The sequence below is a fragment of the Neophocaena asiaeorientalis genome, unplaced genomic scaffold (assembly GCF_003031525.2).
Source record: "Neophocaena asiaeorientalis asiaeorientalis breed wild unplaced genomic scaffold, Neophocaena_asiaeorientalis_V1.1 scaffold217, whole genome shotgun sequence".
In the NCBI taxonomy this organism is placed as follows: Eukaryota; Metazoa; Chordata; class Mammalia; order Artiodactyla; family Phocoenidae; genus Neophocaena; species Neophocaena asiaeorientalis.
This window is the reverse complement of record NW_020172293.1, coordinates 8835370-8850789: the sequence shown is the minus strand read 5'-3', so window position 1 is coordinate 8850789 and position 15420 is coordinate 8835370. Positions and strand designations below refer to the sequence as shown.

At 38.5% G+C, this 15420-nt stretch overlaps 1 protein-coding gene across 1 annotated transcript in view; it reads left to right on the top strand.

Annotated features, from left to right (window-relative positions):
- The window catches only part of PARD3 (par-3 family cell polarity regulator), a 377491-nt gene that overhangs the window by 97919 nt on the left and 264152 nt on the right, over positions 1–15420 (top strand). Inside the window, 2 exon segments of the mRNA XM_024766062.1 lie at positions 10501–10626; positions 11780–12159. Of these exon segments, the coding sequence (XP_024621830.1) occupies positions 10501–10626; positions 11780–12159 (506 nt within the window).

The following is a 15420-nucleotide window of genomic DNA, read 5'->3' as shown; positions in this document are numbered from 1 at the left end:
TCTTCAAAGGACTTTCAGTTAAATAAGCTTAGTTGTTTTCAAAATGGCCCTTGCCTTTATCTCCTTTAAAAATTATAATTTTAAGTGATCTCAGAAGTTAAACCCTTTTTCCATTTATTTCATGAGTAGAAAGATATGAGAAGAGGGTAAAATGCGTGGATGATAGCCTCCCGGTTATTAGTGTGCCTTTAACTGTTTGTGGAATATAACTCATCACAAATGAGATTTAATCGTGTATGTACCAGCTTTAAACCAGTATTTCAATTACAAACGTTATTTTCTGTCATTTATTACACACTTCCTACATCAGTGTGAAAGGATACTAGGATGAAATGGGTTAAAAAGCCTTAAGCAAAAGAAGTATAAGATAGAAAAAGAAATCTACTGCAGATTAATTCAGTGGAAGGCATTTCACAAAATCGACCACAGTTACTGGTTACCATGGCGTTTCGTTTCGATATACAGAACACATTCAAGGAGACAAGGATCCCTGTACAGAACTAGAAGGTGTTTTATAGCTGAGTCATTTTTAATCCCTGTTGATGTGGCAACTTAATGAGGAATCTCCTGTACAGCTTCCCTATACAAGGGACAAAGAGATTAAGAAAATAAGATTCTTTATAAATCCTTTTCTGGCATTACTAGTTTTCATACTGGGAAACAGAACAGAATTCTTTCCCCCCAACACCTGTGATGCATCTTTGAGCTTCCTCATCACCTTGACAGTCATGGTTCTTCAGAGTGAGGCTGACAATGCAAAGAACAGCAGGAGGACTGCTGAAGAATCATAGACGCCAGTCTTCAGGAGCCAGAGACACCTATCTCACTTGTTCTCAGAAATGCTGACACGTGGTTTCTTCTCAGTCAGTCAGAAACCTCCCCAAGCATTTACCGTGTGATGGTTCCTGTGTTAGGTGCTGGGAGACAAGGATGAGCAGGACACAGTCTCTCTCCAGGGGTTTGCAGTCAAGATGGAGTGATAGCCAAGAACTCACACTATTATAATTGTGATAAATGCCGACATCCCTGTATCATAGGTGTTCTGTGAGCTGATAGAGGAGGGATTGTCTGAATTAGGTAACTGAAGTTGGCTTGTTGTAGGAGATGATTTTAATTGTGATGACAGCTTATAAAGGGAGCTACATCCGCTCAATGGTGGCTGCAAGGGCAAATTAAGCAATGCAGTGCAGCAGAAAGGAAGAAATTAATCAGGACTTGTGAAGAAATTGCACATATTATCCAGTGGGAATACAAGAATACATATTCATGGGTTGTAAGTTGAAATTTCCAAGAATAACTTTCTTTGTACAAAATTCCAATCATACTTGGGCCCTCTCAGTTTGGGAGATGTAACTAATTGAATAACACTTACTGAATACTTACTTTCCTAAAAGTGACACATGCATGTCAGTATTGCTTTCTGATTTCAATTTCTAAGTCAGAAAGTCTCAAGGAACAGTGCAGAATGGGAATTAAACATCATAAAGAGAAGAAACTCAATGCTGAACATCTCGAGTATCAAATATAATTCAGGAAAATTGGAAGAGTGTGAAGTCCATGTTAGAGAAATTTTGAAAGCTACTTAGGTATTATTATGGCCTGAGGCATAATGAAGTTTTTTGTATAAAAATCCTGCTGGGCCAATTCAAAAAGGCTATTTTCTAGAGTAGGTTGAATGTTGTTCCCCGATTGGGGACATTAGTGACCGTTGGCTTGTGGCTGCCGTTCCCCCAGCCACTGTCTTGGATGGTAGAAACAGAGACAAAATAAATGCATGGGAGAGACTGTGCTGTCTCCCCCCTCCCCCCTTTTTATTTAAGATTTTTTTTTTGATATGGACCATTTTTAAGGTCTCTATTAAATATGTTACAATATTGCTTCTGGCTTTTTTTTTTTTTTTCTTCTTTTTTAGTTTTTGGCTGAGAGGCATGTGGGATCTTAGCTCCCCGACCAGGGATCGAACCCACACCCCCTGCATTGGAAGGCAAAGTCTTAACCACTGGACTGCTAGGGAAGTCCCTGTGCTGTCTCCCCTTGATGCTCTGTTTTTCTCTAGTCATCATCTTGTATTTTATTCAAAAATATAAAGTTAACTGATCCCCACCCAGAACTCTTTATTCACAGTTTTGTTACCTTGAAATTGATTTTCACTTCACACATGTAATTTCATTTCCTCCTGATTTAAATGTCAAACATAACCTCCTGATTTAAATCACAAGTGCTACTGTTTTCAGGAAAGCTATGCCAAGTAATTGTCATTTCCTTTGGCAGAAAAACCATGTTTCATGTTATATTTTTTTATATTTCTAGGACCTAGCCCAACGGTATTGCTCACTGAAGCTTACTGTGATGATCCCTATTAGCTCTGCATTGCTGTATTAGAAACAAAACAATAAGAATGTATCCTGCCTTGATGTTAATGAGTTTTCCTGAGCCTTTCTGATTACTTAGGAATACGATTATGTTATAATGTTAAGTATTTAGAAAGCAAAATATAAAAGTATATTCTGAAATAGGGGCTGGGCTTATGAAATAAGGTTTTGTATTTAGTTTTAAGGGACGTAAGGTCTAATTGAGAAATATGTATATAAAAAGATCTATACTATGTGTCTAAAGAACTCAGTGCACATGTGCCATAGGGTTTAGAGGAAGTAGGGCTATTGACTATTGGATGTTATGAAGCAGTAGAACTTGATCTGTTCTTTAAAGGAGATATAGGACTTACGCTAGTGATATTCCGGAAAGATATTCTAGGAAGAGAACATATGAAGGGAAGATGCTCCATACAAATTTGTGTGATTTGCTGAGAAATAATGAGTCAATGATTTGAAACTGAGTGTATTGGAAGATAACACTGGAGAGATGGTTAGAAAGCACTTTATGAATGGCCTCTGAGACTTCATTCAGTAAATAACAGAGAAATTGTTGAAGGTTTTCGAGAAATAATCATTGTGTTATTTAAAAAAATAACTATTATTCCTCCACTTGGACTCCCAGTCTAACTTACAGTGAATATTCTTGATCTTTTCCCCTCTGGGAACACGTATGGCTAAAGCATATCATTCTTAAAAAAGTGCAGTCTGCTTCTCCGTGCCTTTTCTGTAAGGGGCCTTTTCCCATTTATATACATTCTTTATTCTTAGCCCTGTGGCCCTTGGAATTTTCTTTCACTGTGCTTTTTCTTATGCAAATAGTAATTGTATGTTTGTTTATTTTATTAAGCAAGTGTTTTGTTGTTGTTGTCTGTTTGTTTTTAAAGATCTGGTGTCTCCTAGGCACCACTCTTGGTTCTAGGCAAACTCTCTGTAAAGGGTCAGATAGTTAATATTTTGGGCACTGTGGGCCACCAAGTTTCTGCTGCAAGTATTCAGTTCTGTCATTGTAGCGTGAAAGCAGCCATAGACATGGATAACCCAACAAGCCTGGCTGTATTCCAGAAAAGCTTCATTTGCAAAAACACGTGGCGGGTCAAAGTTTGGCCCATGGCCCGTAATTTGCCAGCCCTGCTCTAGAGAAGCAGACAAATAAAAAATGCCTGCCATCATGGAGTTTACATTCTATTATTTTTCATATCTAAAATTCCTTCTTCTATGTTTCCTATTCATATTGTTTTGGGGGCCAGAGTCCAGAATTTTATTTCCACCTACTTGGTTGATGAGAAAGCCTCTTTATTGTAACCGTATATTATTTCCCATCATTGTACCCTACTGTTTCTAACAAATTCCCAGGAGGAAGGGAAATAGAAAAAAATCAACCGCATTTAACATCCTCCAGTTAGTAATAGGCACCCACAGATTACTTCTTCCCAATATCTGATTGTCAACCATGAGACCTGAGGAAAAATCTCGAGTCTTTAATTAGGAAAACAGTCCTTGGTAAGAAGGAGTGTGTATGTGTATGGGTCTGCGTGTTTTAAGCTTTCTGCTGCTGCCTCCTGCTGCCAAATGCCTTACTTATTAATTGCTCTCAACTTTCTTTTTGCAGATGTGCCATCGTTTGATTTGTCTGATTAATTTTGATTTGTATCCCAAATGATTTTTTTCAGCCATGTATCTTCAGTTTGACAGAGTATCAGGTGAAGGGTCAATACCAAACCTTTCGATTGCCATATTGTTTCTTTTCATGACTTTTTTCCCGGACTTATTTTCTTACTTGTATTACTATCCATAAATTCTGCCACGTAAAGCTAAAAAAACAGTCACATCCCCAGAAGAATATTTTAAAAGTTTAGGTTTTGGAGTTGAAATAAAAGTGACCCTGTTGGAAAGTATATATTCCTGTGATCAGATTACTATAGAAAAGGAGTGAAATATAAATGTTTGTTTTCTGTATTGTAGATACACATATTGAACAGTTTTCCTCTCAAATAAAAACTGAAGTGTTTATAAAGTTTGTAACTATTCTGTATACAAGAGTAGTTAGCAGACATCTTTGGAAGGTCTTAAGGAAAAGCATACTCCTCTACTTAATTATTCAGTGAAAATCTGTGAACTTGGCTGCTCTGATTAATATTTACATGGGTTATAAATAATGTTAGTTATAACTCTTAGCTCATCTAACCTTTATTTTATTATCTTTTGCTCTATAACATCAAAAACAGACAGTTCATCTTTTTCCAGAATTTCCAGTTAGCTGTGCTGTCTTCCCTCTTTGCGGCAGTCGGTGACAGCCTGGACCACATGCTGAGTCTTCATGTTATTGGCAGAGGGGTTGTTAGGAATCACCCATGTTTTGAGGCCAGAGGTGCCTGGGACAGAATCTGGCTCTGTCTTTTGAGGAAGTGTGGTCTGGGCAAGTTAGCTTCACTTAGCCTCGGTCTTCACATCTGAGGGCTGGGGCACTCCTCTGACTTTGTCTGGTTAAAATATGAAAATACATGGACTTATAAAATACATGTAAAATACTTTTAGTGAGGTCCTTGGCAGTGGCAGCTAAGAAGAATGACATTTCACCTTCCACTTTTGTTCCTGTGATGTGCCGTTAAAATTTCCTCCAACTGCTGGGAGTCCTGGTTGTGTAGGCAAGTGCTCATGAGTCTGTGTAACAGTAGAAAACGATCTCTTCCATCATGAATGTGAGATGAGAATTTACTCTTATATCAGAAATTTGAGAATCCCAGTACACAGTTAGTTAGTTGGGTGTATCTGTTAATAAAGAATTACAGCCAATTTGAATTTCATGGAAACGACTCAGGTGTTAAGAAGAGATTTATCCAAGGCTTGTATACCGTATTTCAGTTCACTGTAGAGTTTTAAAGTTGACTGTTCATTTTTAAAAGAATAAAAATGCACTTGAACTCTGTGTACCTGATTTTAATTTCAGTACTTTCCAAGAAACACAATTTAACTTTACTGAATCTGTAGTCTTTCGTCTGTAAGTTTTAGGTTGTGCATTCTCAGTTGCAGACTTGCTTTGTTCTAAGAAAGGGACATAAATGCATTTGTTTTAGAGAGGAAAGTTGTATTTTACATTTAGGTAAATCTTGCTTCTTTAAATGTAGTAGTACGATGCCTATCATTTCTGCCCTAATCTAAAGGAATTCTCTACTTTTACTTTACCATTTTTGGGTCTACTTTATCTCATCCACTAAAGATTAAAAAAAAAAAAGTCAAGATGTTATATTAAGTTGGCATTCTGGCTGTGGTTCTGAGGGATAGAATATAGGTCATTGCCAGCCCCCTGTTTAGTACTCAGTGAGGTGAGAGGGTCTTGCTGATGCGAGCCCATTCTGCGCATGCCTTCTCTGCCTTCACTGTATTTGTGGTGTTTCTACTATGTCAGATTTTATTAAGATGAATTATGATCATTTCCATACAGCTGGGTGGCAGTTGTGGGAGTTTACATTATCAAAGCAAAACTCAGACTTGCTCAGCCAATTTAGATGTCAATAAAACATTTGTTACTTATTTTCAGTTTTATCATTGGCTGTAATTTATACTTAGAATTGAAAATGTTAACATGTGTGACTGAGTTTGTTTTAATTAAGTGTATAATTAGGCTAATGAACCTTGTAAAAATGTAGTGGTGCAATCCTTAATATAATCTAAGCAGTTAAATTCCTAATTATGCATCCAAAATCATGTACAGAGATGCCGCCTTTCAATGGCTTGCTCTCTGGGGCTGTATTCTTCTTCTTTGCCCTCTTTGGGGGGTTAAGGAACATGGTACAAAAGCCATGATGAAAGACTTCAAAGAAACGTGTGTATTTTCTTATTTTTTCTTTTAGGAAAATGATTCAGAAGTGGGATTTGTTCATAGTGGACGTAGTATTGTTTTCCCTAAATTTTTGAACAGGTAGAAGGACCAGGGGAGAGGAGTAGATCTGGGGACGTTTCCGATTTACCAGAAGAAATCCCCTCGTTCAGAAAGCATCTTGCCAAGTTGGGTTCACATTAGATTCACGCAGGAGGTGAAGAGGTCTGTCCCTTGTACCCCTGAGCCCTGTAGCCATGGCTTCACAGAGCCGCCCTCCCTGCTATGTTAATAATACACCTGCTCGTTCTCCTGTGCCAGCCAGCACAGCCAGGCTGGTGCTTCTGTCCCTGGACTGTTCCCCACAAGCAGAGCTTCCACCCCTCCCCCAACTCCTCTTCTCCTGCTCGCCTCTCCTGTTTTTCGCAAAGTGGCTTCTTCTTCTGATGGAAAGTGGTTGCCCTAGTAAGGAATTCTGGTACTAACTGCCAAGAAGAAAATCCACCGTCCACTCCGGTAGAGCGACATGCCAAAATGCTCTGACCTTTACGACCTTCAATTATTTTCTCTAATAAGAGTGTTATGGGAACCACAACACCATCGGTACTCATTTCTTTATTCCTTTAGAAGGAATTCTAGTTGCTGGTTGAATTTGCAGTATAGATCCCTAAAATTTGTTTCTAATTGTGCTATCCGAGTCGCCTTTCCCGGGGCGGTGGCGGGTGTGGAGACATAACTGCTGGCACACACACGTTTTTCAGGAAGATGAAAGTCTCTGTTATTACTTCCCGTTGATTTCCCTTCAGAGGGCCCTCTTCATTCTCAGTCTGGCTGTTACGTTATCAGTTCAATTTTCCTGTAAAGTTTTTTTGATAGTTCATCCCCATTCCTTTTGTAATCACTTTCACCTAGTGAAGGAAATGAGATAATTTTGCAGATTGTACCGTTTTCCTTTTAAATTAATCCATTCTTTTGGAGAGGGTGATTCTAATAGTGTGGTCAAGTACTTAGAAATCAGCAGGCTACTAAGTTCTCCTTAATTCAGTCTGTCCCGTTGATTCCCTGATCACTTGCTGTGTCAGTCAGGGTGAAATTCTTCCCCTTCTGCTCCTCTACCCGTCCCCCCCAGCCCACCCCCATCAGCTCCCGCGCCTCTAGTGCTGAGAAAGAGGATTCTGAGGTTTTTGCAACTACTTTTACAACGTTGGATTCTAAAACCTCATTTAATAAATGTCTGCAACATTTCATGTAAATGCGATAGCGTATTTGTTTATCATTTGTAACATTTTTACTGTATGTTAGGGTTACTCATGCATTTGGCCATATATGAGGGCTTGTATAGAAAGACAAGTCATTCAGTGAATGAAGCATGTCAGGCCTTTTTACTGTGGATTATTATTGTAGAATGATTCCCATGGGAAAAAAAGTAGATTTAAGAAAAGGAAAATGATTACCTAGATGAATATAAATCTATAGACCTATTCATCTGAAAAATATTAATGCCACTTCTGTAGAATTAAATTACGGATTTCCAAGTTATATTGTTTAAATTGTCATAGATACTGAAAGGTTCTGTTGGAGATAAATGTATAAATTTGAACAAATGACTGGTGCTAGTTACCTGCTAAGTAATTTCCATTAAACATAGTCTGTCTCTCTCTATTTCTCTAAGAATATTCTGTGGACTATTTTGGAATACACAAAACATTTCAGAATACATAAAGGCATAATACTTTTCAGTCACTTTAGATCACAGAAATGTTGTAACCATATTGAGAACTCACTCATGATCTCACCAATTAAAAACTAATTAATTAACTGGAGTGACTCTTGGTAGGGCATATTTTTACTCAGGGGCTGAATACATCAACTTGAAAGAAGCCCTGTTGGTCTCCAGAGGCAGCTTTTAGCAACAGGTGTGGTACCAAGCTGTGGCTCTGTTAAGACTGCCCATGGTGGCCAAGTCATCTTTGCCTTCCCCTGTGCTCTCACATGGCTGCTTGGATGCCAAAGTGGCCCCATGTCTTCTTCTGGTTCCACTATTACCAACAACTGTGATTTAATTTGATTTCTCTAATTATTTTGTCCCATTCAACAGAGTCATTGGTATATCTTAATGATGGGATGCTTTTGATAGAACACTTCGTTCAGTCGCCCATAGAGACAAACGAACAGTAGGGAAGCTTGGGGAGAGAGACTGTGGGCTTGGTGACATTTTAGTGGTCACTTAAGTATTGGCGTGGCACATTAAGAGATCGCTTCCTGTCAGTTAGGAGCTCAGACAGTTAAGTTACTCATGCTGCTGTGTCAGTGTACTTTTTCTTATCTTTGAGCTGAGAGAATTTTTATATTTATTTATCAGTGGTTCCAATATATGGTGGCAAGTAACTAAAAATAACCTACGTCATATTTTTTTCACTAGTCACCAAGCTTCTTAGACTCTTACGCTAGTAGGTGCTAATCCCCAAATAGTAACATGACAAAAGGCAATTTAAATGTTAGCTCCTCTTACTCTTGTAGGTAGGTATGCTTAACCATAGTAAAACACCATGCCTCTTTATTATATTTAATAATAAAGATTAGAATGAAGTTAAGCAGTGACTCAGTAAATGTCTATGAAAGAAAGAAGGTTAAACTGCAAAATAACAAGAAAAAGAAAAAAAGGACCTTTGCTTTAATTCAATTCATTTCAGCTCAGTCCTGTATTTGGTATAAGTGACACCGTCATGAAAAAAAAGGATCCGAATCTGGATTTTATTTCACTTATTCTATTTTGCAAAAAGCTTATTAGAAATAGGAGGCTTGTTTGCTTCAGCTAAACTCAAGCACCCATTCATTCAGTTGTCATTTGTCAAGACCTTACTATGAGCTGAGTGCTGGAGCATGTATTGCTGAGTCCCACCTTCCCCACCTTCCAGGAGCTCACAGTGCAACAGTAGAGATAAGATGTGTGTACAAGTAACAGTAGCAGGGGAGCGAGATCAACAACAGCGATTACTGCAAAGGTTTAAAAGAAGAAGGACGCTATCTATTGGAGTATCTTTCTACTGGAAAGCATATACAGGGTACTGCAAATTGTACTCCATTGGAAAATACAGACAGGCGATTGGAAATGATGGTATCTTCAACTTTAATTTATTCAGGATTCTAAATGCTGGCTTCTTTTTTTTAAAAAATTTTTTGGCCGCATTGTGCGGCGTGTGGGATCTTAGTTCCCTGACCAGGGGTTGAACCCGAACCTTCTGCATTGGAAGCACAGAGTCTTAACCGCTGGACCGTCAGGGAAGTCCCCTAAATGCTAGTTTCTGTATGGGCATTTTTTTTTTGTCTCTAAATATTAGGATTATGAAAGAAAATGCAAGCTTGGGACAAGCCAAAAATAAGTTCATAAAAATTTTAACATGATCATGATACAGATTATATGCTAACCGTCAATTAAGTCAGAGCATCAGAACTAGATGGAGATTCCTATTTCGTATCAAGCTGTGTTCACATATAGTGTCTGTTATTTGTCCCAGGGTATAAAGAATGTCCATCCTGTCCATCAAGGAGTTAGTGCTCTAGACCAAGTACATTCGTGATAATTTTTTTTTTTTTTCTCCATCTTGGTCTCTAAAAGTTCATTTGGGCTTTTCTTTTGACTTGAAATTTGAGTCCACATGGAGGGGTGAATGGTGACGGGCATTATTGGAACCTGTCGCTGGCTTTCTGTTTTCTTCTGACGGGAATAATGGCAACAACTTACTAACTTTTGGGAGACCTAAGAAATTTTGAAATTCAGAACATGAGGCATTACCAAATTCAGATGCCAAGAATGGAAACTCTTCTGGTTTTGGAATCTTCCCAGTTTTCCATCTCATGTACGGGTTAGCCTCTCCTTGTTGCCTTTCCTTTCATGGAAAGGTGGGGCTGCCATCAGCACTGTACCGGCTGGCTTAAAACAGAAATCTGCCAGAGCTGCTTGCAGCCCATGCTCGTCCGTGCTGCCCACCGCCACGGCCAGGAGCCATCGGGCCAGCTCTGCCGGGAGCATTTTTAAGCATAGAGAGAAGGGTACGATTTGTTGCAGAAGCATAACACTGACACGCCGGAAACGATTGCTCATATTTATTGAAAGGATCCCTTTCGACACACCATTTATACTGTTTTGATTTCTGTGTTGGCGTTATTTTTAAACGTCTGAATCGCAATTTAACGCACCCCTTTATTAGGCAGTCTTTGTAAGTATAATCCCGCCATTAAAGCAGTAGGGCATTGTGCACGGTGGAAATATTACATGTGTAATGATTTGCATTCTTAATGTTCCAGAACCCTGGGGTTATTAGTAAAACGATTGGAGAAAGGTGGTAAAGCTGAACAAGAAAACCTTTTTCATGAGAATGATTGCATTGTCAGGATTAATGATGGCGACCTTCGAAATAGAAGATTTGAACAGTAAGTGTGTGCTGCCTCATCGCTGCGCTTTCCCTGCATCAGGCGCGACAGAGTGCGGGCGATTGGGGTACCTCAGACCATATGTCTGTGGTCTCTGCCTTCATGCTGGAGAGGAGTATTTTCTGCCATTATCTAGCTTTTAAAAATTTCATCAAACTCCAGGTAATCACTGTCATTAGACTATGTTTCCAAATGCCCTCTGACTGACGCAGCACTTCTTAAAATATTATGGGCCCGATTTAGGCTTTACGGTTTGGCCACTTCCTCGTCTTTTGGAAAATCCATCAGGTTGCTAGTTTTTATTATACTTTTAACTCACACGTCCAACTTTGTCACATATAGTGTGACAGATAGGAAGACAAAGCTCCTTAGACCTGCAGTGTCCACTCAGATTTTCCTTATCCTGACTCAAGCCCTTACTCCATTAAAAAGATAAAAATTGTCCAGTTCCTATAAAACAAGGCAAAAATGAGCAGAAATCATAAGGACTTGGTTAAAGACCTGACTAGGGATCCAGATAAGATGGAGTAGCTTCTTGGGCTGGTTTTGGAATAGCATAGTGGCCAACAGCTCTTAACATTTTGAGTTATTGAAGCTGCGTTGGCATTCCTGGGATTTTTGCGTGCACAACCTTGGATTAATTTTTCTGATAAATAATGGATAGTCGCTTTCTAAAGTTTTCTAAGTATACTTATAAATATATTTCTTTAAAAACTCGACTGGTCTCCTTGTAAGGAAATACTTTATAACTTTTAAAAGTCGCATTGGATAACGTTGTAGAGAGGAGCTTATATTTAATTGCTCTTAATATTGAAATGATAATACCTGTTGTGCTTAAAACTGCAGTATGATTGAATGATTTACAGTGGAGGGTATTCTGTGGAGGGCATACCAAAATACTGGTATTTTGCCTGTAGTTGTACATAACTTTGTCATTTTTATCTAGAGAATGAGACATTTATATTTGGAGACACAGCCCTGCTGCTATCAGAGCTTGCAAACCCGATTGATAAATGGGTTATGAGAATTTTGTTTTCAGTTTCAACAAAGTCTGTCCATCCTTGTTGCTTAATGAGTGTACTTAATTAAGCTCGTAACATCTTCGAGTCTGCCAGTCTTCATTTGCTAAGTTTCCATCCTTTCTCAAACCCAGAGCACAACATATGTTTCGCCAAGCCATGCGGACATCCATCATTTGGTTCCATGTGGTTCCCGCAGCAAATAAAGAGCAGTACGAACAACTGTCGCAAAGCGAGAGGAACAATTACTATTCGAGCCGCTTCAGCCCCGACAGCCAGCATGTGGATCACAGGAGTGTGAACAGTGCAGGGCCGCAGGCTCTGCCGAGGGTGCCCCGGCCGAACCCCCTGCCCGAGCACGCGGACCCTCACCCCCGACTCCTACCTCAGAGCGCACAGCCCTCGGGAAAGCCGCCCGCTGCTCCGGGCCCAGCCGTACACCACGTGTTCAGTCCCAGCAGTAGTTACAACACCAAAAAAGTAGGCAAGAAGCTTAACATCCAGCTTAAGAAAGGTATGACCTGTCTTCCTGTTTTTCACAGAATTTATTTTCAAAATCAACCAACTAACCCAAAGCATCCTGAGTCTTATCTTATTATTAAGAACTCATACATCTTTTTAAAAAAGCATTTACAGTTGTATATTTTTTATGCTTTTCAGATTCACTTTGCTGTATAAAAATTAACACGTAGAAGATCAGAGGATAGGCCTTAAACGTTATGTTTCTATGAAAAAAGTAGCAGCTACGACTGCCGTAAAATTTTTGGCAACGAAGGAAATGGGTTTCAGGATGTTACCATCAAACCCAAAGCATCAGGGAGGCTCTGACTGTTTTGAGTGCCCCACTTGATGTCCACATACAGCCCCCCTAGAGGACGTTAGAAGTCCTTCCTCCAGTTCAGCCCGTCCTTTGGTGACGGGAAGGGATTGACTCCTTTGAAGCTGTTGGTGGTTCCCGGTGAAATGCTGAGAAGCAAGGCCACTGGCCCCTTGTCTCCTGCTCTTCCAGAATATCGCATTCTTCCCTTCCTCAAGGTGACAAGGGGAATCGGAATGGGCCTTGCTAATACTTTATTACCTGTGCCTTACATCAGTGTGTTTATTTAAGGATCCCCCGCCCTTAGACAGTGCATCCTTGCGTACAGGAGGCATTCATTTCTGTGCTGGCCTCCCTGATGACTCAGATCAGGCTCCTAGGTTTGACTTTCTCATTCCCAGTCACCGTCCCCTCCAGGCACTGAGATATACTTTTGCTATTAATCATCTCTTTTAGCTGAGCATTTTTATATATTTTTAAATCATGTCCTTCAAATTGGTGTCATCATAAAGAATATTTCTCCTTTTATGAGCTCAACCAACTCCTACAGTTAGTTGGAAATGAACCAGAGAGGCTGAGCGATTTCCTCAAGTCCTGTGGCCACCAGCAGCAGATTCTTACTGGAAGCTTTTCCGTGTCCTGACATTGAGACCGTTCTTCTTTCCATTCGGGGTAGAGTTTGCAACTCTGTAAACTCTGAGATTCCTATTTCCTTTCTAAATCATACTCTTTCATTGAACTTTATGTGAACCACAGATGCCTTCTTTCTGGTTACTGGCTTTTTAAGCTCCAAATACTTGGTTGACCTGATCAGGAATTGACAACCTCACTCCACTTTTGGAACCCCTTACAGATACGGAATCACATCAGCTTAAACCCCTTTTAGCCCTGTTAATGCATAAGTGAGGAATATCAGATTCTCTTTCTTCCTTTTTCTACACTCAAATGAAAGGGCGTGGTTTTTAAGCAAAAGCATATCAAGAAACACAAAGAGAGTTGTATAAAACATAAAATTCTGCTTGGGATCTTTCAAAAAGGAAGACTATTTTCCATTGTCATAAAGATTTTAGTTCATAAATATCTTTGCCTTTTTACTCTGATATAGGCATATTCATTGTTTAATTACAGTTTTCCATACAATTACAATATGTTAACACCTTATGAAATAATATGAACTTTTTAAATGAAGTGAAATTTTATTTGCCATTAAAAGAATCACTCTTTTGAATACAGAAATCAACAGTTTTATTTTGGTAGCATTTAAAAATACATGATTACATGTTACAGAAGTTAATTTAGAAAGATTATGCTCAGTCAACATAAAAATAGAAATAATAGTTTTCTTTTAAACATTTTTCTGACCTTGGGTTATATAACTGATACAGAGCGTCATAGATCTGGCCTGATTTTAATTTATTAACTATGAGAATGTACGGCAAAAGGTGGAAGCTGCCTGTGCATTCTGCCAGTGCTTACAAGTATAAAAAAATAATGTTCACTATAAATAAAAGTGACAAAGAATGCTCATTGTCTGTGATTAGTACTAAATAGAGATGTTTTAATGGTTGTATGAGGTTGAACAAGTTTTCATTGTAGTTAACAGGCGATGTTTTTACCAGTTATTGTTACATTTAACATTTTTTAATGAAGTACATCAAAAATGTAGGGTTTGTCAGTGTTAAACTTTAAATTCAGTTCAAAATGAACTGACACGATTTGAATGACAGAAGCTCTTCATAAACTGAGGTCAACGCTAAGGACTAAGAAAGCCTTTGTCATAATGATTCTTTGGCATAATTTCGGAACTATGTCATATAACATGTCGAAATAGAAGAGCCCCTATGTACCTGCTTCCGTAATTATGATTTCTTAATATTTATTGTCATTTTGGCCTTCTCAAATACCCTGCTCTTTGGTAGAAATTAGCTTTTTAATAAAGTCAGAGGAGAAGGTCAGTGATCTATTTCAGTCAGTGCAAAATGTTTTGTTGGCTTTGCTAAATGAAAATTGATATCTATTTATCTTTCTTTGAAAGGTCATTGCCTGAACTTTTGGCGTACAGATTTAGGGGTTATTGCTGATATTTTAATAGTGTTTTGTTTCATATAACAATCAGTCTTTGTAGTTCATAGAAATTGATATTGCGAAAGGAGAATAATTTAGAATTCTTCCTTAATAAATGTTATTGCAAGTCATTAGAGTTTCACGAAAGCACAGAAGCATATGGAAAAGTCCCAGCAGAATCATTAGGAGAATTTCATATAGACAATATGCCGTTTAAGTCCTCACAGAAGACTTAAGGAATTAACAGCCCAGGCACATTAAAGTGACCTCAGACTTGAAGCACATGAATGTTTCGTTTGAATTTGAGAATATTTACAGTAGGTGTTTGTTACATGTACTGTGTTTTCATCATTTCTACTTTGTTTCTTCTTTAACCCACATTTTTATTCATGTCTATTTGCCCATATTTGTTTACTTAGAGATTCATACCCTGACTTACAGTTTTTTAGCGAGTGCTGCATCAAATTAATGAATTCTGTAGATTTTTCACCTTTACATATCTCTTTATTCTTCCTTTATTGAGCAAGTATTTGTCCTCAGATCATTTTACTGGAATGGAACCTACTATAGTTTTTAAAAGCTCTGGTAGAAATGAATCATTATTGGAAGCATTATAAAAATTCTGTTGATTCATTAGAAATTTATCATTATCTTCACATTTTTTCTTGCCTCATTCTGGCTCACTGCATGTTGGTTTCAGTGACATAACCCTTTTCACTGTATTGCGCTTGTAAGGGTGCCTGTCGAGAAAGCTGCCAAAGAGCCTGGAATTGAAATTATACGCTAGCACAGTCAAGTGTAGATGCCTCAGTACTCAGTACTCAGTACCTTTAAACATCATATGTTGATCCTCAGATTTTGTAGCTATGATCTCAGATGGGTAATTTGACTTTT